The sequence below is a fragment of the Delphinapterus leucas genome, chromosome 19 (assembly GCF_059928025.1).
Source record: "Delphinapterus leucas isolate spDelLeu-1000000601 "Yukka" chromosome 19, BTC_Dleu_Yukka2, whole genome shotgun sequence".
NCBI lineage: Eukaryota > Metazoa > Chordata > Mammalia > Artiodactyla > Monodontidae > Delphinapterus > Delphinapterus leucas.
The window spans coordinates 54,633,983-54,657,839 of record NC_143147.1 but is presented as its reverse complement, the minus strand read 5'-3'; the positions used below and the strand labels follow the sequence as shown (position 1 = coordinate 54,657,839).

At 47.8% G+C, this 23,857-nt stretch overlaps 1 protein-coding gene across 3 annotated transcripts in view; it reads right to left on the bottom strand.

Moving 5' to 3' along the window:
- The window catches only part of ITGB3 (integrin subunit beta 3), a 44,996-nt gene extending 22,482 nt beyond the window's left edge, over positions 1-22,514 (bottom strand). For all 3 annotated transcript variants that reach the window (XR_002646761.3, XM_022589072.3, XM_022589073.3), the window contains exons 1-9: positions 18,561-22,514; positions 10,737-10,932; positions 8,959-9,211; positions 7,600-7,762; positions 6,805-6,966; positions 4,870-4,965; positions 4,152-4,241; positions 3,300-3,434; positions 1,386-1,815 (exon numbers count right to left, since the gene is read on the bottom strand). Coding sequence is in view for 2 of the 3 variants with exons in the window: in XM_022589072.3 (XP_022444780.2) it covers positions 1,386-1,815; positions 3,300-3,434; positions 4,152-4,241; positions 4,870-4,965; positions 6,805-6,966; positions 7,600-7,762; positions 8,959-9,211; positions 10,737-10,932; positions 18,561-18,584 (1,549 nt within the window). In the remaining variant the exon portion in view is untranslated. The remainder of the gene's footprint in view (positions 1-1,385; positions 1,816-3,299; positions 3,435-4,151; positions 4,242-4,869; positions 4,966-6,804; positions 6,967-7,599; positions 7,763-8,958; positions 9,212-10,736; positions 10,933-18,560) is intronic.
- Between the last annotated feature and the right edge of the window lie 1,343 nt (positions 22,515-23,857).

Below are 23,857 nucleotides of genomic sequence, written 5' to 3'. Positions count from 1 at the left end.
ATCAGGCTTTCTGAAAGGCTGATGTTAAAGTGAACATCTGGGTAAATTAGCTCAGCTGGTTAGAGCCCCCATGCAAGTGAAGCCAATCTGGGTCATGGATTTGATCACCCCAGAAGCCGATTATAATCTCTCTTTGATTGGCCACACAAGACACCCACAAACCAGTCCCAACCAATTTGCAAATATCTCCAATCTATCTCTCATAAGAGGGATTAAGCCACAGTGACTACACCCCAGCAGAAATGTATCCCCAGTGCCCAGGAACAACTCAGACTGCCTAACTGCCTCTGGGAGTGTTGTCAGTGTGTCTGCAGATAAAGACTACATTAACATTGGCTGGACTTCTTCTAGCTGGCGAAGTACCCCAGGAGTGGGCTTTGGGGCAAGGTGAAACCAGCTTCAGATTACCAGTGGGCCTCAAGATTTTACTGAATTTTGTAATGAGAAGGACAAAACGCAGTACCCTGCAGGTAGAAGGACTCAAATTCCTAACCCCCAATCTGCAGGCTGGGACTCTCTATGGCAGTGCTATCCAATAAACATCTGTGCTGTCCAAAAGGGCAGCCGCTAGCCACATGTGGCTCCTGAGCGACAGAGAAATGAAATTTTTTATTTTTTATTGAATTTGATTTAGATTTAAATGTACTTAAACTTTACTCTTAATTTAAATTTAAATAACCACCATATTGGACAACAGTGATCTCGAGTACAAAAAGTAACAGTATATCAATAGTGATAACAAAATAGTACCAACATTTAATAAGAGCTCACTATTTTCCAGTCATTGTCTAAGGATACTGGCACATTAAATGTGCTCCAATATCTTGCATATACACTACTATTTTCCACGTCTTTGGTGATGAAAAAATAAATTCATGTAAAGTAATTGTTTGAAAATAAATAAATGTTACTAACTTCACTACATATTCTGACATCATGTAGTTTCCAAACCTAGATATACTAAAAATTTAATTACCATCAGTCAGTGATTCTTTTTAAACCTAAAAAGGGGTTGGTCCATATCCTCGAAAAGATTAGGAACCAGTGACAAAATACTAGCAGAAGGGCAGATGAAGGAAAAGAAAAAAAACTATCTTCACTTTCAAGCTTCCCCACGTCTTCCCACCCTCTCCCAGGGGAGAAGCCCCAGGAAGCAGATGCTCATTTCTCTTTCTTGTGCCCCTCGAGCAAGGGCAGAGGGAGCTGAGAGGATTAAAGAGAAACTCATTTCTGTTTCCTGACGTTGGAGTGGCACACCATCTACTCGCTCTGCCCCGGGCCTTCCTGTGCCCACCTCAAGCCCTGGCCTGCATCCATTTCCAGAGGCTGCAGATGTGTGAGTGTGTGGGGGTACCAGGAGGGGAGGGGTGTGCAGTTCTACTCACCTGAGCACATCTCCCCCTTGTAGCGGACACAGGAGAAGTCATCACACTCGCAGTACTTGCCCGTGATCTTGCCAAAGTCACTGCTATGGCAGACGCACTGGCCACAGAGACACTCGCCCCGCTGGCTGCAGATGGGCTGGCCCTCCCGGGGGCTACACTCGTCCTGCTGGGAGGGACGGTAGTCCTCTTCTGAGCACTCACACTGGGACCCCAGCCAGCCAGGCCCGCAGCGGCACACCCCACACTCAAAGGTCCCGTTGCCGTTGTTGCAGTGGTGGCTCTGAGGCTCAGCCTGGGCCTGGCAGGCACAGTCACAGTCGAAGGTGACCTGGACGGTGAGGCTGTCTTTGAAGCCCACAGGCTTGATGGTGAAGGACTTCTCCTTCTCCTGGGGGCAGCCACGCACCTTGGCCTCAATGCTGAAGCTCACCTGGATGGAAAGTAAGATCGCATTCAGACACAGGTGGACCCTGTTGATACTCCAGCCCTGGAGGGAAAGAAGCTGTTCCCTGCCCTGCCCAGGAATACCCAAACTGGGTGTCCTGTCCCCCAGCAAGCTGGAGTTCCTCAGCCTTCCCACCACCACGGTCTGCAAAGCCAAAGCAAGAGCCTGGGGATAGTTGTGCAGTTGGGACATATCTGGCTGGGTGTAGACATGGTTTACAATCACAAGATAGCTTTTTTCTAAAATTCCATACGTGAAAATAAACCAGCTCAAGCAGAAAAGAACCTTTGATCTTACAAACGCTCTGCCGTGGCCAAATAAGCTAGCGGGACTGATTACGTAATATCATCAAGATATACAAAGCACTATTTCACACCACACAGTGGCCAACCACAGGCTCGGAGTCTACTGTGCAATTTCCACAAAACATTTCATCACTTATGCAATCAAACATGTTTCAGGCCAATATTTTTTACATAGGGTGTGTGCACATGTGCCTAGAAGATAGAGAGATGGATGGATGGAAACAGATACATAGACAGAGATGATGTAGATATAGATGATATAGCTATAGATATCCCCTCTTTTTTTCCCACCCCTTTCACCAACCCCTCTCCCCTAAGGCAGAAGCAGAGAAGAACCAGCCACTAAGGAAGGAAAACTATAGACGGACTGGAGAGGCAAAATGAACATTTGCATTCTGACGTTCCAGGAGGGTGGGTATTTTGTGTGTGTATGTGTTTATTTTTTTTTCCTTTTAATTTTTATTGGGGTATAATTGATTTAAAATGTTGTGTTAATTTCGAGGGTGGCTATTTTTTTTTTTTTTTTTTGCGGTACGCGGGCCTCTCACTGTTGTGGCCTCTCCCGTTGCGGAACACAGGCTCCGGACGCGCGGGCTCAGCGGCCATGGCTCACGGCCCAGCCGCTCCGCGGCATGTGGGATCTTCCCGGACCAGGGCACGAACCCGTGTCCCCTGCATCGGCAGGCGGACTCTCAACCACTGCGCCACCAGGGAAGCCCAAGGGTGGCTATTTTTGCCTATTCTGTTTGCTGCCAAATCTTCAGCAGCTGGAACAATGCCCGGCACAAAGTCGGTGGTCAATAAATATTTATAGATGACACTGCTGTTTTACCTTGTGAAGCAAAGAAAGGCATTACCTTAGGGGAGGCTGGAGACCAGTTAGGGGCTAAAGGTAGAAATATTTTCATTTGCAATCAACTGTGCATAAACAGAGGTAACCTAAACGCAAGTTTTTAAAAATCCTGATGGTGAAGTTACTTAACAGATAGAGAAGGTTTAGGCAACAGAAGCCTCAGAGGAAAAGGCTGGCAGCTCCATTACATCTAACTTGTAAGGACGTTCAGAAAGAAGGTACAGGGAAGGAAGGGGTGGGTGCCCACAGACGCTCTGGGGCACAGGCTAAGGTCAGAGCTGCAGCCTCAGCCCCTGCCCAGTCCACCTCACCGTGTCTCCAATCTTGAGTCCGACACAAGACTTAAGGCCTGGGATGACCTCGTTGTTGAGACAGGTGGCGTTGAAGGATAAGGACAACTCCTCAGGGAGGTCACGCACTTCCAGCTCTACTTTAGAGCGGATTTTCTGAGCAGAAAAGGGCAAGAGAAGATAAGAAAATGGGCTGAGAGGAAATGAGTAGGAGCCAATTACATCCCAAGCAAAACCTCCCAGATGGTCCTGGACTCACCTGCAGTGCCAGATGCTGAGGTCCACCTGCAAGCTGCCAGAGCATCCCTAGGAGCCTGTTTCCTGCTATATTTCCAGCCCAAGACATGCTCTCTCTCCTTCTCCACTTGCTTCTAGGTGAGTCTGGGTAAAATCTAAACCAGCTACGCCCTCCTGCAGGCCTCACGGACATGTGAGAAGGGAGTGCTAATACTGGTCACCTTGGCTAGTAGCACTTTCTACCTGATCTTTCATCAACCTCACATTCCCCATGGTTCAGCTCCCTCTCTGCTCTATTGTTGGAGCCCAGATCTCCATCACTCTGCACCCGCCCCCCTCAATTTCAGGGCCCTGCTCGTCCTCATCACCATCCCCATCCTCTCTCTTCCACCTTCTCTAAGCTCTTCCCCCATTGTTCCTAAGCCTCCTTGGCGTTCCTTTCTGAGCCGTTTCTATCTCAGAAGGCTGCAGTCCTCCCAGTGCTGGCTATCACTTCCTGGCCTCTGGAAGAAGAAGAGGAAGGCGGTGAAAGCTGCATGGTGGACTTGCAGCCAGGACTCCCAAATCTGAGCCCTCCTGGGTAATGCCAAGTGAAGTGGACTCTTAGCAGGCCCATTCCCAGTGTAAGACACTTACCCCGTAAGCATCAACAATGAGCTGGAGGACATTGCTGGAATCAGTAGATAGAACCCCCACTGTGGTCCCTGGGATGAGCTCACTATAGTTCTAGAAAGGAAGACAGAGATGTCCGGGGATGACTGATGAAGCTGCTGGTCTCCAAAAGCCCTCCCCAAATCAGAGGGTCTTGAAATGAAACTTGAGGGAAGGATGGGATTTTTTTTTTTTTTTTTTTTGCGGTACGCGGGCCTTTCACCGCTGCGGCCTCTCCCGCTGCGGAGCACAGGCCCTGGACACGCAGGCCCAGCGGCCATGGCTCACGGGCCCAGCCGTTCCGCGGCATGTGGGATCCTCCCGGACCGGGGCACGAACCCGCGTCCCCTGCATCAGCAGGCGGACTCTCAACCACTGCGCCACCAGGGAAGCCCAAGATGGGATATTTTACTTGTCACTGCCAGGAATATATCTAGCAGTTTTTCAGCACTGAGCAAAATTATAGAGAACCTCTCACACCCCTCTCCCCACTGAATTACTCCCCTCCACCACTGCAAACATCAACACACCTATCCTGCTAGGTTCAAAGTTGGAGGAGAGAGACCATCGAGAGGAATCATTAGCTCCTGGGTCTTTCCCAGTTAGGGACCGTGGCCAAAGCTGGTGTGGGCTGGTTCCCTGAGACAAGTCCACCCATCACAGGCCCCACTCCCACTCCAGGAAGCCCCAAAGGCATAGTCACCTGGTAGAGATTGACTACATTTTCAGTCACTGCAAAGATCAAATTGATGTTTTTCTGGGACAGCTTCTCAGTCATCAGCCCCAGAGAGGGATAATCCTATGAAAAGAGAGGATGTGATGGTTAGTTAAGAAGCCTATTCACATACATCCATGGATTCTAAGCCTTAGGACTTGGGTGGTTTGGGCCATGGCCCTGACAGTGGTGGGATTTAAACCTTTTCACCCCACGACAATGTGAGGCAAACACAAACCCAGTTGTGAACTCTAAGGATAGATAAAGAGGTACAGGCTGGTAGTGCCAAAACTAAGCACCTCTGTCTTCCTACTCAAATTCAGTGCATTTGTACCAAGGAGCAGCTTCCACAGGTCAGGTGCTGCCAGACCTCGTTGTTTTGAAGCTTCCTCCCATTCTGCAGCTACTGACAAATGCCTTGGGTTGTTGCTTGCAATCCTTCACCATGTGGTCTCAACCTTCCTTTCCAATCATTCACCTCTCTCCCCCGTCTACTTACCACCGAGCTGGCCCACTGTCTTTCTCCCACCTCGAGTGGCCTTCTTTTTGGTAATGCTCCTCCTTCCTTAGGACCCAGCTCAGGTCCCACCTTCTCCAGGAGGCCTTCCCTGATCATCCCAGTTCATGACGAGCTTTCCTCTTTTGAATACCTAAAATCCTCATCAACTATTCTATCCAGTTAGCAGTAATCATGCATCTTCTGTTATTGGTACCACATCTCCTCGAGTAAACCAAAATCTCCCTAAGGGTGGGACGTTATATAGTCTTATTATCTCCCTTGGCCCCTGGTAAGGTCCTGCATAGACTAGGTGTCAATCGTTACAGACTCGCCCATTGCCTGGTAGTGCTCAACCTGTATATGGCTGACACCAAAGAATTCAAGCCAAAATGGGGGTGCTGGTAAATTATGAACATGTCCCTGGAATCCTAGACCTTTCAGGGAGCTCATGAGATCATGCAACTCAGGCTCCTTTTCACAGATGTACCTTTAAGCCACCTAGATGAGGTAGTTGCTACATTGTCTTTAAGAAATGAAGAGTTCACACCTCCCTCTAGATACTCAGAGTGGCAGCATGCTGCAGGGCTCTACGTTCTCTTTACGGCTTACTGCAATTTCTCCTGTTTCAATGTAATCTCCTCTCCTCTTATTTAACCTTCCATGGTTAAATGAAAACAACTTATACAGAAAACAACTTATAAGAAGTCTTCTCATACAGAGCAGTGATTACCAGAGGGGAAGGGGCTGTGGGGAGGGAGAAATAGGTAAAGGGCATCAACTGTACGGTGACAGATGGAAACGAAATTTCTGGTGGTGAGCACGCTGTAGCGTACACCAAAGTAGAAATATAATGTTGTACCCATGAGACTTATATAATGTTATAAACCAATGTTACCTCAATAAAAAATAAATTAAAAAAAAAGTCTTCTCATGTATCAGCTAAAGCATCCTTTAGCCTTCTTTTATTCCAGCTAAATGACTCTGAGCCCTTTAACGTTTCCTCACAGGACTGGCTTTCTATGCTTTTGATGATCTTTGTCTCTTTTTCCTCTGTCTTCTTCCAATAACCACAAGTGAGCATGATATTCCAAGAAGGGGCTAATCCATGCACAGTCGACAGGATGGCCTGCTTTCCAGCTGGACTTGCAAAAGTCCTCTGGGTCCACTCTGGATGCCATGACGATGCTGCTGGTGCTGGAGGCAGTGGTAACACCGACCACAGTCAGGACCATCTCTAATGGCTGTACAGGTGGTACCCTGGATGAGGGTGTCCAGTAGGCGGGAGAGGTGAGGGTGGGCTGAAAAGAGCCCTGAGCCTTGCCCAGAGGAAGGGCTGCCATTTTCACATTCACACAAAGACTGCCTGGGTTAGGGCAGTCCTGGCCATAGTGAATAGGAACCATAGGTGGTACCGAGAATCTCACCATGGTAGTGGAGGCAGCATAATGGTTGTCACTGCCCACATGACACTGCCCATCGTTGGGCTGGACAATGCCTGCCAGCCTTCCATCCAGCGCTATATGGGTCTTGGCATCAGTGGTAAACACCAGCAAGTGGGAGGCATCATTCCTCCAGCCAATCTTCTCCTGTTAAAAAAAAAAAAAAAAAGGCAAAAGAGAGACAGCCACTTTAGCCATGTCACTGGTACAAAACAAAGACCCAAGAAGCTCCCCATCTGAAGGGCTAGACAAGTTGTCTTGGAGAAGGGCCTCAGTCCTAGTCCTTGGAACATAAGCTGGAGTTTTTCAACTCAGGGGTTTCTGTTCTCTTAGGAAAACAGTCTCAGGGCTCATTACTTCAAGCAGCTGAAAGACACCTACTTCAACTCCAAACAGAACTTCTTCAGTGATAATCACATGGCCCATCTAGAAACCCATCTGCATCCGCAGAGCTGGGTTGGGCTAGAAGAAATCCCATCTGGACATCTGCCCACTTTGCCGAGGTTAGGTGAACCCAGCCTTGACTCTGATACACTTCCAGAGAAGATCCTCTTCCCAGGAAACATCTGGGACCACTGAGGTTCCCAAAAGTATCAGCTCCGGCCAGGGAGCGGATACAAGCAGAGGCTGCTGATCGGGAGCAACCTGTTGCTCAAATTGTACAAAGCTCTGCCTAGTTCCTATCTCGTAGTTCACATAGAAATCCCCACAGTTGAGCCACTTCCTTCCCCGTTTTGATCTGCACCCCCACACCTGGCACTCCATGCCCTCCAAACCTACATCACAGACGGTAGCCTGCATGATGGCATCAAAGCCACCCTCTGGGGCATCTCGGTTTCGTGACACACTCTGCTTCTTCACCTCCTCATTGAAACGGGTCACCTGGTCAGTTAGCGTCAGCACGTGTTTGTAGCCAAACATGGGCAAACAGGTGGTCTTCATACTGGGGAGGGAAGGAATGATTTAAGCAGACATCTGATGGAAAAGGCTGCATGGGGAGTGGGAGGGAAAAGAGGGGGACAGATATAGACAGTGGAATGCCCAGGCGAGTTCTATACAACTACCATTACCCAGACAGGTTAGACTCCAAACCCTTCAAATTACCTAGGCATCACATTGACCTAATCTCTAGCTAGATCAGAGGATAAGGGAGTGAACTGTGGAACCAGACTACCTGGGTTCAAATCCCAGCTCCTTGACTTACTAGTCATGGAACCCTAGGCAAGCTTCTCTATACCTAACCTATAAAGAAATGGGGACATGATAACACATATCTCATAAGAGTTGTGAGGCTTAAATGAGTTAATAGATGTAAAGCTTTTAGATCAGAGTGAGGCTCTAGTTGTTGTTGCTATCACTTTATACTTAACACTTCTCTAAAGTAACATTAACACAACAACAAAGCAAAAGTTCGTCAATAACTTAATGTCCCTGAACTACCAATAAATTGATAGCTCTGTGCCAAACAGGAGCATTTCTGTCCCCAGTCCAATGGTTTGTTTAACTGATGGCTGACACAATTTCTGGGGAACCTTACAATCCAGACAGAAGGTTAAAAAGGCACATCATATAACTCTCGAATCTAAAAAGTAAATTCATACCTTGTCAGGCCCGGTAACCATCATTTTAAATTATAATCCATGGATTTGCATAGTCTCCAACAAATAAATAAGCCATTCAGTTGTAAGTCCAACTCTCAACAGAGGGACACATCAACGTATGCTATTAGAGCGTTCAACAAATATCATTTCCACTCTTTCCTATGCCTCTAGGACTTAATTCCTTGCATTTTAACCCTGCAGGACTCATATCCTGGATAACGAGGACAATAGCAATGGAATCAATCATTCTGAAATCGTAACTCCTCTATCTACTTACACTATTTATTCGTGGCCTAGACCAAGAAGCTGATGGATTTCCTTTCTAGGTCTCCAAACAGTCTTGGACTCTCCTAATACAACACTCCAGATCAATGGGTTGGCCCACTTGCCGGACAGAGAGACCATGGTAGAGAGGAGATATGATTTGGCCAGAAGGCAGCCAACAAAGCTACCCTAGACTAGAAAGAGGAAGCAGGACTTGGATTTGTCTGGGGCAATGGGGAGAGATGCTGCCCTGGCTTCTAGAAGAGAGACTTACTCATAGCAGGGGTTTCTGAGGGCCTCTGGTGGGGAGATGTACATGTATGGTGAAACGGGCTTGTCCACAAAGGCCCCGAAGCCAATCCGCAGGTTACTGGTGAGCTTACGCATCTGGGAGGCCAGCTTGGTACCCAGGTTCTGGATGCTCCACAGATCGTCCTTCATGGAATAAGACAGGTCCATTAAGTAGTAGATGTCCACGGGGTAATCCTCCACCTGCCGAACTTGGACGGAGAAATTCTTCGAATCATCTGCAAGGTGGAAGGACGTTAATTCTTCTCCTCTTCTCCCTCTAAGGCTTAAGTAGATTTGGACACAGCTGGGATGAAGTAACTTTTTTTTTTTTTTCCTCACCACTCGTCTTGCGGGATCTTAGTTCCCCGACCAGGGATTGAACCCGGGACCTGGCAGTGAAAGCGCCAAGTCTTAACCACTGGACCTCCAGGGAATTCTCTGAAGTAACTTTTTAATCAAACCAAACTTGAAAGCCCTGGTCCCTTTTCCTCTCCCCTTGCAATTCTATACCTCTTCCAATCTCTTGACCCTCCTACTTTTAACCTCTTTTTTTTTTTTTGCTGTACGTGGGCCTCTCACTGCTGTGGCCTCTCCCGTTGAGGAGCATAGGCTCTGGACGCGCAGGCTCAGCGGCCATGGCTCACGGGCCCAGCCGCTCCGCGGCATGTGGGATCTTCCCGGACCGGGGCACGAACCTGTGTCCCCTGCATCGGCAGGCGGACTCTCAACCACTGCACCACCAGGGAAGCCCTTAACCTCTTCTTTTCCATTCTAAAAGTCTCCACCCTCTCTAAATCCTCATCTGTCTAGTCCTCTGGGTCCCAAGGGTCTACCACCCTGAGTCACAGAAGTGTTGGCAGTTATTACACTTCAGACTCTGTAAAAGGTGGGAACTATGTCCCACCCTTCTCTGAATCCCATAGTAACCAATATATGCCTTGCACGTAGAAGGTACTTTCTTAAATTCTTGACTTAATTGAAAAGTCAAAATGAGTGCTTCCAAAAAGCCTGTCTCTGGACTTCCCTGGTGGCGCAGAGGTTAAAAGTCCACCTGTCAACGCAGGGGACACGGATTCAATCCCTGGTCCGGGCAGATCCCACATGCCACGGAGTAACTAAGCCCGTGAGCCACAACTACTGAGCCTGCGCTCTAGAACTGGTAAGCCACAACTACTGAGTCCACGTGCCACAACTACTGAAGTCCACATGCTGAGAGCCCATGCTCTGCAACAAGAAAAGCCACCGCAATGAGAAGCCCGCGCACTGCAACAAAGAGTAGCCCCCGCTCGCTGCAACTAGAGAAAGCCCACATGCAGCACAAAGACCCAACGGAGCCAAAAATAATTTTTTTTAAAAAAGCCTGTCTCTTAGCCTAATCCTTCCCCCCTCTGAAGGTCTCCTGCCCTATTTTCTCTGCCCCCATGCATGCCCTGCCCCAATCTTACATGGAAAACGAGCTTACAAGTTGCTTTCTCATCTTAGACTCACTTGAGCCTCAATAAAAAGCTATACGCTGGGTAAAACAGGCATTGGGGGAAAGAAGAAACAAACATTTTTTGTGTACCTACTAAGTTAGAAGGGTTAAGTAACTTGCCCAAAGTCAAATAGCTAATATATGGAAGAGTTAAGATTCAAACTCAGATCTTCTGACTTCAAGTCCCCAAACCTTCCACTTTCTTCCATTCTCCTGCCCACACTTCCCTCCACATCCTTCTCTTCCCACCCCAATTCCACTGTGAGCTACTTCTGCAGGATCCCCACCTGGCCGTAGCCGGAGTGCAATCCTCTGGGGACTGACTTGAGTGATCTGGGAGCTGTCTCCAGAGCCCTTGTCACTGAGGGGCCTGGCCTCCAGGATTCTGGCCTCGCTGATGGGGAACTCGATGGACTCCAGGGCGCAGTCATTCTTCAGCAGATTCTCCTTCAGGTTACAGCGGGGCGAGCCCGGAGGCAGAGCCTGTAAGACGAGACGAAGCCCTGTGATCAGAGCTACAGTGGTTCTCTGCTTCCTGCAGGCTCTGCCACATCCCAGCAGCCTAGAGCTTACCCAGCACTTTGGAGCTAAACCAACATAAATGAACTCATGTGGTCCTTCCTAAGATAGCCCCTAGGCCTGTTGTACAGAAGGGGGAGACTGAGGCATCAGAAAGGTTGGGTGAGTGCCTGCTCATGGATGGGTAGGTAGGAAGAGGAACAGTACAATAAGAGGCCTGTTGGACCAGTGTTTTTCAAACTGTAAAATGCAACCCACCTGTGGGTCTCAAAAATCAATGTAGTAGGCCTCAACCACCAATTTATTAAAATGCAACATAATAGAATAGAAAGTATCAAAGTGTGTAAGTGGTAAAAGTAAATATTGTTTTGGGAAAGGTTTATTTATTTTTTAAGTTTAAATCTTTTTTAAGCTTCTTTTTTTTAATATTTAGTTTTTATTTTATTCATTTATTTTGGCTGTGCCAGGTCTTAGTTGTGGCACAAGGGATCTTCATTGTGGCAGGCGGGCTTCTTAGTTGCAACATGCGGGATCTAGTTCCCCCACCATGGATCAAACCCCGGGCCCCCTGCGTTGGGAGCGTGGAGTCTTACCCACTGGACCACCAGGGAAGTCCCAGGAAAGGTTTATATGTTGGGGAGTAGGGTATAATATGTATAATAAATAATGATAACAATGTATGTCTTTCTGTAGGTGAGGGTCAAAACAGTTTGGAAGGCACTGTGTTAAAACACTGGCTGGGGTGTGAGATCCACGAGGGCAGGGACTATGTGTGTCTCATTTCCCCTCTATTCCCAGCACACAACGCGAGACTGACAACTAAGTGATGGGGGAGGATATGGGGAAGCAGCAGAGAGTAGGCGCTGAGAGCACGGATTGGCTGAGACTATATCTCAGCATTGCCTCTTACTAGCTGGTTACTAGGGCGAGTCACCTAAACTCTCCAGGCTTCGTTTCCTCATCTATAACATGAAAATAATAATAGCCCCAGCTTCACAGGGATGTTCTGCAAGACCATATAAGACAGTGTGTGTAAAACACATAGCACAGTGCCTGCCATAGTGTAAATGCTCAATAAATCTTAGCTATTATTGTAAGATGTTCTATAAATAGTTCCTGGATAAATTAATTTTGAATAAACTTCACAAGCTTAGGCAAATCCCATGATGTCAAGCCACTGATCAGAGCCTGTCCTATCACTTTCAGTTTCCTCCCTCACCCTGGCCAAATGGCAGACTGAGTGCCCTTCCAAACACCCCGGTGTGTATCCCACAGCCCTCTGGGGCTTGGTGTGTGTTTCCACCTGAGTATTGAACGGGGGACATGCTGCACTGGAATGAACGCTAGAAATCAGGAAATGGGTTCAATCCTAGGTCTGCCACTAACCAGCCTGTGACCTCAGATAAGTCATTTCACTCCACGGAGCCTCAGTTCCCTCACCTGTTCACCCCTGTTAAAGGGGTTAGATGACATGGCGTTCTCAGTCCCTTCCTGCTCTGACATTCAGCAAACTTAGCCAGCACCGTGTGGGCTCAAGCCCATAAGGGCTTCTTGCCAGGCTGGGGGAACTGCTGCAAAGCTAGAAAACCCCTCCTTGGACCTATTTCGAAATATCTAGGCCTTCAACCCCACAATCCCCCACACCCCTACCCACCCCCTCTCACAACCACTTCCAGAAGTCGGCTGAATAACCCACACCGATATCCCAGAGCAGCTAGTGTTAACATTTATGGAGTACTCGCTGCATGTCAGGCACCGTAAGAAGCACTTTACACGGATTACTGCAATCCTCCTGATCACGGCTCTGTAATGCTGGAATTATTATTATTTTACAAATTACAAACCTGAGGCTTGGAGGTTTCACAAATGAGGAACCCAATCTTACAAGTAAGAAATCGAAGGTTTGGAGAAATTAAGTATTTTGCCCAAAGCTACAGAGCTAAGAAGTGGCAGAAGTGAGACGCTGACTGGATTGTCTGACTGTAATTATCCTCATAAAATGGTACGTTGTATTGCATTCTGTGTAGAGCGGGAATCAAGGCAGAGAAGCAGGAATGTAGAAGAAACAGTCCCGGGAAGAGCCACACCTGAGAATGCACCAGGTAGGGAACAGGATGCAAGATGGGGATACGGGAGGTGTGGGAAGGGTAGATAACATTCTGCCTCCTCAGCCCCTCAGGTGACTGGAAGCTATGTTTCCAGGAGAGGGACTGGGCCACAAGGAGACATCCATACTCAGAAACTCAGGACTCTGTAGCTTAAACCCCTCCCGATGCTCGACGCCCCTCTCCCACTCCTGCCCAGCCCTCCTCTGATAGGCAGAAAGGCTTCCCCATGTGGATGGGACCATGAACAACACCAACAGTACTACAGACTGAATGTGTGTCCCCCCAGAATTCATATATTAAACCCTAATCTCCAAGGTGGCGGTATTAGGAGGTGGGGTCTTGGGAGGTGACAGGTCATGAGGTGGAGCCCTCGAGAATGGGATTGTGCCCTTATTTTAAAAGAAGGCCCCAGACACCTCCCTGGCCCCTTCCACCATGGGAGGACACGGTGAGGAGATGGCCATCGATGACACTGAATTTGCTGCTACTTTGATCTTGGACTTTCTAGCCTCCAGAACCGTAAGAAATAAATGTTTGTTGTTTAGCCAGCCTGCCTGTGGTATTTTTGCTACAGCAGCCTGAACGGACACAAATGGCATGAGGACCGCCCTAGCCCGGGCAAAATGTGGAAAGAGCTTCCAGAAGCCAGCAGCTTCCTTCTTCCTCTTCACGGGTCTGAGGTAGAGGAACGGCATCAGCAATGGGAAATGGTACATGAGACTTAATCTCCCTGGTTCAGAAGATCCCAACAGGACATCAGAGCTCCTCAGAGAGATGAAGATGCCCTCCCCTCACCCAGCCAGGTCCCTCTGCCAGGGACAGAATGGCAGAAGGGAGAACTCACGAACACTGTACGTTTTTGTGCCCCAATTCTTGCTGCTTCTGTCCATCTCTCCCAACCCTTCTCTCTCAGGAAGCAGTCTCTTTCTTGCTCAAAAAACTCCCTACTGTATCTCTGATTCCAGGGTCCCACAAAACCCCAGAGAGAAAACCTTCCAAAAAAGGCAATGATTGGATGGACCGAGATGCCCTGAGTTGCTGATCCTTTCCAGGACTAAGGCAGATGCTGAAGGAGAGAGAGGGAAGGGGGAGACCAGGAAACAATGAGAACAGCAAGGCCATCATGTATCTTCAGGCTGCATCGGTGAAGGGAGAGAATATCTTGGCGGGGGTTTCCTGACCCCCATTTCCTAACGTGGCAGTGTTTATTAGAAGAAAGTTTGAAGTGCCAAGCCTTGCTGACAGTGCTTATGGTTTGTTATGAATTTCCGAAGAAATCTAAACACTGAGAAACAAAAACTGTCTCCTTCCCTCCCTCTCTGGTCGCTGACATCAGGGGTCAGGAACATAACAGGCCTGCTCCTCAGCCACGCTCGCCCTGAGAGCCTGCTGTCCCAAAAGGACACCAAGGCACTGACCTCAACACATCTGGGCCACATTCCTTTCTTAATAACCCAGGCTGAGAAGGTAAAAGGAATGTGTCCAGGTTACTCAGAGAGAAAGCTGGAAGGAGGGGGGGAGGAGTGTTCAAGTTCCAGTTCCCAGTGAAACCAGATGTTACACAAAAAGGGCAAAGATAACCAAGACCCAGGGGAAGAGCCAGAGCACAGCAGTGGGAGGTCCCAACCCACGTGCAGTGTGAGCTGAATTCCCGCCCTCTCCTGGCGGAAATTCAACTCCTAGTCCCATTCTCCATTAATCCCATTTTAGAAACTGGGAAAGGACAGCATGAATAACTGTCATTATTCTACTTATTTCACAGGGTGGGACAGGGGATAAAGCTGTGAATGGGAAATGCTTTCAAAATATAAAAATCTCAACGAAAGTCAAATATACTCAAATCCTTTTGATCTGATATAAACAAATAGATTCAAATAGGCGACTCTTTTCTACTATTACCATTCTAACTACTGCTATTATTGCATACTCTTTCTTGGAGGACAAGGAACAATAGGTCGTGGTACATTTTATTTCCCCAGAGTGCTAAGAAATGCCTCCAATCCAAAAGAATGAACATGGTTCTCTTGACATCTGGTAAGGACAAGAAATCACTTGAACATAGAGAGAGAGAGGTGTGGAGGGGACAGAAAGGAGAGGAAAAGGAAAGCATTTTAGTTTATGGTTATTGATACTCACACCCCACTGTTTACAGAGGGAGGAGCACTTTTAATATTATGCCTTTTTTTATGATAACAAATTGGGGCAAAACACTCAAGATGAGAGTTTGCCCTCCAGATTAAGAAAAAAAATAGGAAGAAAGAAAAAGCAGCAGAGAAGTGAGAATGAAATGATATTAGTGACTAAATAGGAATTAAACAGTGGCCTAAACCTCCCCCCACCAAAAAGGCAGAGAAGAAAAATGAGAAGTAAGTCCTATTAAAGTCTTCTTCTTTGTGGAATCCAAACACTTTCTTCTTGTTTTATCCATGGATGTCAGGCTGAGTGTGAGCAGGTCTACCTTCTGACGTGCACTCACGACTATAGAAGAATTCCTAGTATTTCTCTCCACATTAGGGTTGCCAAATTTGGTAAATATTTGGGATATACTTATACTAAAAGTATTTGGGACATACTTATACTAAAAGTATTTGTTGTTTGATTCAAATTTAACTGGGGTGTCCTGTATTTTATCTGGCAACCTTAACTCCAGCTCCACCCATCATGACCCCAATGATCAGCCCCTTCAATTAGCAATATTTGCCAAACTTGCTATTGTAACAACCCATTCTGATGCAATAGGTTCAGGGTCCATCCTGGAAACCCTTATATTTAACAAGCACCCTAGGTGATTCTTACCAGCAGGCAAATTTGGAAGGTTCTAGATCCCAACATGATGCCACGAAGGCCAAGACCACAAGTTGAACCTCTCTGTGAAGCCAGCCTCTCTGCTAGATTCACAGTCCAGAGACAGCACACCACCCCAACCCATATCAGTATCCAGTCCCCCAAGAACACACCCTATGCAGATGAGCCCAAAACTCTGCACTCATCCACATTGGCTATGTTTTCCTATTACCCAGCCAAGGGCTTGCTATCCACACCCAGAGCTGCTGTCCTCCAGGACCAGGGAAAGCTGAGCCCAACCAGTTGTTTTTCCAGGCACTGCCAACTCTGCCTGTAACAGCCAAGGTAGGAGAGGCAGGAGCAGAGGGCTCTCCAGGATTGATTATTCAACAAATCACATGCAAAGTGGCCCAGATGGTTCACTTTTGGTTTTTAAAATCAACAGCCAAGACACTTTCAGCAGTTAAACTTGGTCAGTGCAGGGGAAGCCCTCAGGAAAAAAACAGCAGTCCTGTTCAAGTTACAGTCCGGGATTCCCACCTCCCATTTCTCCCTGGTTGACAAATGTTAACCCACACTGGCCTCCTCTGCTACCCTTCCTCCCCTATTAGAGAGATAATTGTAGTCATTCACTAAGCCCTTGGCCCTCCCACTTCCCCAGGGTGCTGAGAACTCAGCAAAGGCCAGGAGGATGCTTCACTAACTTCCTGTGTCCCCCTCCCCCTCCCTAGGTCCTGTCCACTGATTCAATCCAGAGCAATAAATCTGACTTTATCACTCAAAAAAACCAAAAACAAAAAAAACACTTTCCTTTTTAAATTCCATCCTCCTAGAAAATATCTTATTGGACCATCTATCGCCTCTCATTAGTTTTCTTTGGTCCTGGATACACCCATCTTCTCTCTGACTCCATCCCCCATCCCTAGGCTAGTCCTACATTATATTTTGATCCTACCTGGTACCTTTCCCACCCTCCTTCTTCCCTCCTCCCACCTTGGTATGCCCCACGGGAAAAAATTCACCACGGCCATCAATAAATATTCTATATATATCTCCAAATTCTGGTCACATGACCTAAGGGCTTTGTCTGGTCAGGCCTCAGCATGGCCTCAGCAGGCCAGTTACCTGGCTTGTTCCTATGCAGATCAAGACAGGTGACAGACATTCCAAGAATCCCAGACTCCTCTGAACCACAGTTTCTCCATTTTGTCTTGCTTTGGGTTGAAGAGAGGGGAGCATCTTTTGAGTGATACTAGGGCTTCTGCCCTGGCTACCCCTCTGCTCCAACCAGCTACAGGCCATCCAATCCAATGAGGCGCCCTCCCCATCCAGCTTTCCCTTCTTTGAGGATTCAGCTGCAGAATTCCAACCTCCTCGTAAAAGAAGCTTAATAATATCACGATGGTGACCAAGGGAAGGAGCATACGGCAAATGAGAAGGGAGGAGGCCACATCACACTCGAGCAGCCAGTTCAGCCCAGAGGGGTGGAGAACCTGCGGGGGTGGAGGGGAAGGGCTCACTCAACCCAGCCCCACCCCCAACTCCCAGCCCCAGGGAATATCTCATTTGCTAAATGAAGTCAATGTGGCCCAGATGTTGGGCAGCTGCCTCTGGAAGCAGTTCTCTTGCTGAACTGCTCAGAGGCCAAAGCAGTGTGCTGGGCTGGCCTCTGTCGTTCTGGCTGTCCTCTCGTTGAGGGATAAACACAGCCTCTCGGCTCCCACCCCCCACCAGCCTTCCAGGGAGGTTGCCTTTTTAGGAAACTCAGTAGATTGGGAAGAGAAGCGGAGAGAATGAGGGCCTGAGTCAGAGCAGTCACGGAGCTGCAGAGGGCAGGGACAGAGAGGGCACCTCAGGTGGCTGACACGCAGCCAGGCCAGGAGCTCAGGTAACCACCTGCCGGGAACCAGGCCCATGACTCAGCCCCAGACTCTGTGATCACTGGACCTTCTCCAGCCACACTCACCCCCCAGCTCTTGCCAGCTCCAAATTCCCATCCCAGCCACAAACACAGCCATTCCCTCAGACACACTCACTCCCTAGGGCCCCAGACACAACAAATCGTCTGCCTAGACACAGCTAACCCTCTCCTGTCACCCTCCCGGCCTCACCAAATTGGCCCAGCTCTTTCTTTCATTGACACCTTCCCAAGAGAAGGAAGGAAGGAGAGGAAGAGGAGAAAGAAAGGGGAAAATGTAAAGCCATGGGGGTCCAGTCATCAGACAGGAAAAGGGAAGAGAAGAGATCCTCTGTCTAAACAGCCCCCCACACAAGCGCAAGATCCCTCTCTTACTTGCCTTTTAAAAATCCTGGAATGTTCATAAGCCAGCATCCCCTTTGTACCTATAACCCTCTCATGCCTCCCCTTTTGAGACCCGAGGCCCTGCTTCTCGGGGGTGTTGCACCCCAACAAAAATCAAGCAAAGTGTGGTAAAGGATGGCAATGGCTACAGAGAGGCCAGCAGGCCTAACCACTCTGCCTAAGGCTGGGGCCACGCAATACACTCTGGATGGCATTCCCAGCAACAGCCCATGACAGCTCCCTTCGACGCCCATCAATGGGAAGGCTTCTCCCTAGTTTTGCTCAGAAGGGACAAGGGGCTTGTATACTTAGGAGGAAGGAGATATCCCCATGGGTCTGTCTCTACACAAAAGCAGCTAAGTCTGGGGAAGAAATAAAGTCGGATATCTGCTCCTTACCTCATCTGAGCACCAGGCACACATGGGACTCACAGCCAGACATTGCTGGCAGGAGCTCACGCCTCGTGTGGCACAGATGTTGGGCCCTGTAACAGAGAGACAGAGGCATTAGTATCTCATTTGACATGACAAAGTACCTGGTCTGCCCCCATCCTTTCCCAGCTTTCCCAAATGCCCAGGTTTACAGCTCTCAGATGCACACAAATACACCTTACCCATCCCATAGACATTTACCAAACACAGGCTGTTTGGTAAGGGAGAAGGAGAATGAGGAAGGTCAGGAGAAACTCATCACAGCCCTCAATTGATGAGGTCACTGTGATGGCAAGTGATGGAGCAAGTGTCAGATCATAAATGACGGAAAAGATTTAATTAACAACTGATTTGACACCTACATTGTACAAATGAAAATCTCAGGCCCAGAGCCATGGCAACGTACCCTCTCTCCAATTATTCTAGTGACTTAGTCACAGCCGCTACACAGGGAATTCAGAGCCCGGATGCACTAACATTAACACACGGTCTAAATATGGGGGTGGGGGTGACCACCATGGCAGTGTCCTACTGGCCTGCCAGGGGAAAGCAAATCTTCTCAAGCTTCCCAATTCATATATCTTGGGATCCAAGTATATAGAATGCTTTAGGGAAAACCGCAGAAATATTAGAAAAAGTTGACTGATATAAGCTGGAAGAACATGGAATTTTGGAGTTGGAAGACCTGTATTTGAATTCTGAATGCTCTTCTTACTAGGTGTCATGACCTTGGTCAAGTTAGTTAACCTCCATGAAGTGATGATATCTGTCTCATAGGATGTGTGCAAAGAAGTCAGTGAGGTAAAGGAGAAGCACTGGGTACACTACAAAATGCCGCTCAAGTGTGAACAGTCTTCATACTGTCAAAGGACAGAGAAAAAGCTGCAGGGAGGAGCAGAGACAACCAGAGGCATGAAAAGAGCCTTGAGAAGCCCAACCAGGATGCAAACCCAGACATCTGCCTGGACAGAAGCCCCCATCCTCCCTCCTTCCCCCAGCTTAGCCTTCCTGGCCTCAGTCAGGTAAACCTCCAGTGCCCCAGGAAGGCCTTTTGCAGTACAGTCAGCCCTCCATATCCGTGGGTTCTGCATCCGCAGATTCAAACAACCACGAGTTGGAAATATTCAGGAAAAAAATTCCAGAAAGTTCCAAAAAGCAAAAGTTGAATTTGCCACGTGCCAGCAACTATTTACATAGCATTTACATTGGATTTACAACTATTTACATAGCATTCACATTGTACTGTAAGTAATCTAGAGATGATTTATAGAATACAGGAGGATGTGCAAAGGTTATATGCAAACACTAAACTATTTCTATAAGGGACTTGAGCATCCTTGGTCGTCAGGGAAGCCTGGAATCAATCTCCCACAGATCCCGAGGGACGACTGTGCAAAGAGCAGAATGAGGGAGACCCATTCCTACTATGACCCAATTATCTTGACAATTACTTGATCCAATTTTCTAAAGTGGTCCCTTGCCCCCAGTTCATAAGACCAGCAAATATATTTGGGGGAAATCAACCTCATCACTGGGATGTTTTCCCAGTGTCCCTGAAACTTCTTACAGAGCTGTCTCAGTCCCTTTTATAACAGCGTGGCTGAACTCCCTTTCAACATCTGGGAAAAAAAAAAAAAAAAACACCCAGCAAATGCGTGTGTACACACATACACAAAATATTGTTAAGAAAAATAATCCAAAATGTGGAAATAGGCAAAGGGAGTACTGGGTGTCCTTTCAAGGTAATGCAAAGGGTTGACTAGTAGACCCACCATGCTTAGGGATTATCTGATTTTCCAGGGATGTGTACCTTTGTTTGACTTCTATCTTATGATTCTGTAAGAACAGAGGTTGACCTGTAGAAAACCAACAACAATGGAGAGCAACATATATGATTCTTATCCAACAGCAACATAAATGATTTCTGTCCGGTAGAAAAGGTAACCCCCAAAGGTTAAGGTTTATTGCCTTGTAGAACATTAACCAATTTTGAATCTGTTAGGTAACTGACTTCAGCATTCCTTTGACTGACTGACTATAACTCCCTTACTTGAATTCTCTTTTGAACTAGTCAACATCTTATTGGTTCCCTCATTAAGTTGGATGAAATCTTTGACACATGTTCATTTTATAGTTGTATGAGAATCATACTTTTAACTCTTTGAAAATTGCACTTTAACAGTATCCATCTCAGGTCAGAGTGACCTAACAGAAAAGGTACACACACAGTCAGTAGACTGTGGTCCTAACTGAGTCACCCACTAATAATATAGCCTTGGATGAGTCATTTAATTCCTCTCAGCCTTAGTTTCTTCACTCCAATATTCCCAACTTATAATTTTTTATGTATCTGCCTTAACAGCACTGCCACTCAATAGATTTTAAGGCTTTTGAGGCCTGTCCTGCCCAGCCCAGCCTCAGCCCTTGCTCAAAGGAGATGCTCAATAAATATATATTAGAGCAAATTGAGAGGTATTGGACTAGATCAGTTTTGTTTTGTTTTTTAAACAACTGAGCTCATTTCTCCAAATTATGCATACAATTCCAATATAAAACAGGCAAATGGGTTGAAACTGTTCCTTGGGCAATTTAAATTTTCATTGTTCTCCACAAAACACTAGATTATATGTGGAATCCTTGAAGCGCCTTCTGGAAGCCCCACATTTCCTCAGAGCCCTGAGTCTGTCTAACTTCAAAGACCTTTCCCAGGACTTCCCTGGTGGCACAGTGGTTAAGAAATCTACCTGCCAGGGCTTCCCTGGTGGCACAGTGGTTGAGAGTCCGCCTGCCAATGCAGGGGACACGGGTTTGTGCCCCGGTCCGGGAAGATCCCACATACCGTAGAGCGGCTGGGCCCGTGAGCCATGGCCTCTGAGCCTGCACGTCAGGAGCCTGTGCTCCGCAATGGGAGAGGCCACAACAGTGAGAAGCCCGTGTACCGCAAAAAAAAAAAAAAAAAAAAAAAATCCACCTGCCAATGCAGGGGACATGGGCTCGATCCCTGGTCCGGGAAGATCCCACATGCCGCGGAGCAACTAAGCCCACATGCCACAATTACTGAAGCCCGCGTGCCTAGAGCCCATGTTCTGCAACAAGAGAATCCACCGCATTGAGAAGCCCGCGCACCGCAACGAAGAGTAGCCCCTGCTCACCACAACTAGAGAAAGCCTGGGTGCAGCAACAAAGACCCAATGCAGCCAAAAATAAATAAATACATTTAGTTTAAAAAAGGCCTTTCCCAACCCTAAGATTCTTCAAGTGATATGCTACTGCAAGCCCCTGAATAACCTCTGGGGCTCCAGCCTCTGACGGACTCCAACCTAAGCATGCCATACAAGGACTGCGAGGTGGAAATTACGGCAGTGGTTCCAGACCTGGCCCTAAGGCACCAAGGCCACCTCTGAGCTGGGGTGACCCTCAGCCATGTACTGTCTCTAATGGAAGAAAAATAGCCAATCTTCCCAGAGCTGCCAGATTCAGAATGCCTGAATGTTCAAAACCAGCAATGCATCCAGAGGGCCTCTCCCTTCATGGGCTGCCTGGCCGGCTGTTAGCTCACAACTGCTCTTTTCTCAGCCAGATGGGAACTCATCCCCCTTTTACTGCCTTATTGGAAGAGTTCTGAGAGAAGCACATCCTGCACTATTTTAGGCATCTACATCCATGGGAGTACTTCTGGACATAAGTGACATGGATTTTCGGTAGGGAGAGGAGACGCACAAGATCGCAGGAAGCGTCAGAAGCAAGAAGCGGGCCGTGGGAGGTGTGGGCGCTGTCTAATTATTTTTTGAAAACTTTTCCCAGTCTATCCATTTAGCCACCCATTCATTCTCAAATTAGCATTTCCCCATGAGTCCTTGACTCATAGCCACAAAAGCAAGCCTTATCAGATGTGAAATAAACAACAGCAGGCCCCCCGCCCCCCCCCGCAGTGAACGGGCAGTCCCTGACCCCAGACACGCTATGAGCTGCTGGGACTTGTTCTTTAGGAAGTCATGGCTGGGGAGTCACGGTTACCCAGCTCCCCTTACCTCTCCTTTTTAATGAATCACAGGTTGATTTCATGAGAATCAATGATTTCCCCCACCACCACCCGCTTCCTGGGATGCCCCCCACCAAGACCTGTGACCAAGGGCAGGTTCCCCAGAATGCAGTGGCTGAAAGCGACTGACTCATCAGAAGTCTGTGCGCCTGGGCCATGCGAGCCGTTGCTCTGAGGCCACCCCTCCCCCAAAACATGTGGAAGGAGTTTGGGCCTCTGTTTCCAGTCATTCATAAGGCCTGTGTTCCTGCTCAGCCTCGGAGGCCCAGACTCGGCTCTGCTGGAGAATCAAGGATCTTCATCAGAACTTTGTCACTGAAACAAATTAACAACCCCTAGCACCCATTTCCTTGGACAGCTTAGCCACAGCGAGGCAACAGGAGGACTGGCCCTGGTCCTCCCGGTGTAGTTATAAAGCAACCAATCCCTGTCACACTCTGAGCACAATAGCTGGCAAGACAGAAAGTTCTCAATAAGGGCTGCTGCTGCTATGGTTGCTATTGTTTTTATTGTTGCTGTTTGTATCCTGAGGCCCAAGCAGTTGAAGGGAGGGGATCAAAAGTGACGGCCTGGAGGGGTGCGATAGGGAGGGTAGGAGGGGGGGAGACGCAAGAGGGAAGAGATATGGGAACATATGTATAACTGATTCACTTTGTTATAAAGCAGAAACTAACGCACCATGGTAAAGCAATTATACCCCAATAAAGATGTTAAAAAAAAAAAAATATATATATATATATATATATAGTCTAGGAGGGATGGCCAAGAAGAGAAGGCCAATTAGAAAACATAGACAAGACCAGCAAAGAACTTTGCCTGGAAAGTAGAAGGCTGTGGTTTGACACATCAGCCCAATTCACAGAACCAGAAGAGAGACAAAGGGTGGGGAAAATGGAGGAAAAAAAGGGAACAAGGAAGGGAGTTGGAACCAGTGGAAGTCATAATGCGTCAATGAGAGCTATTTTGAGGATATGCTGTCCAATTAGACAGGATGTCAGAACACAGGAACAGGCCACGCTAGTGAGGCCGGGGACTCCAGGAGAGGGCTCAGTCAGAGGGAGAGGTGTTCAGTGGAAGGGAGGACTGTCCATACCGCAAACGCCATGGGCATCTCTCTTACTATTTGCAGGGAGGAGTTCTGGCCTGGGTCTCCAGCCCCGCCACTGACCTTTGACTAGTGACTTCTCAAATAGGTCCATGGGGACGCTGGGTGACTCAGGCA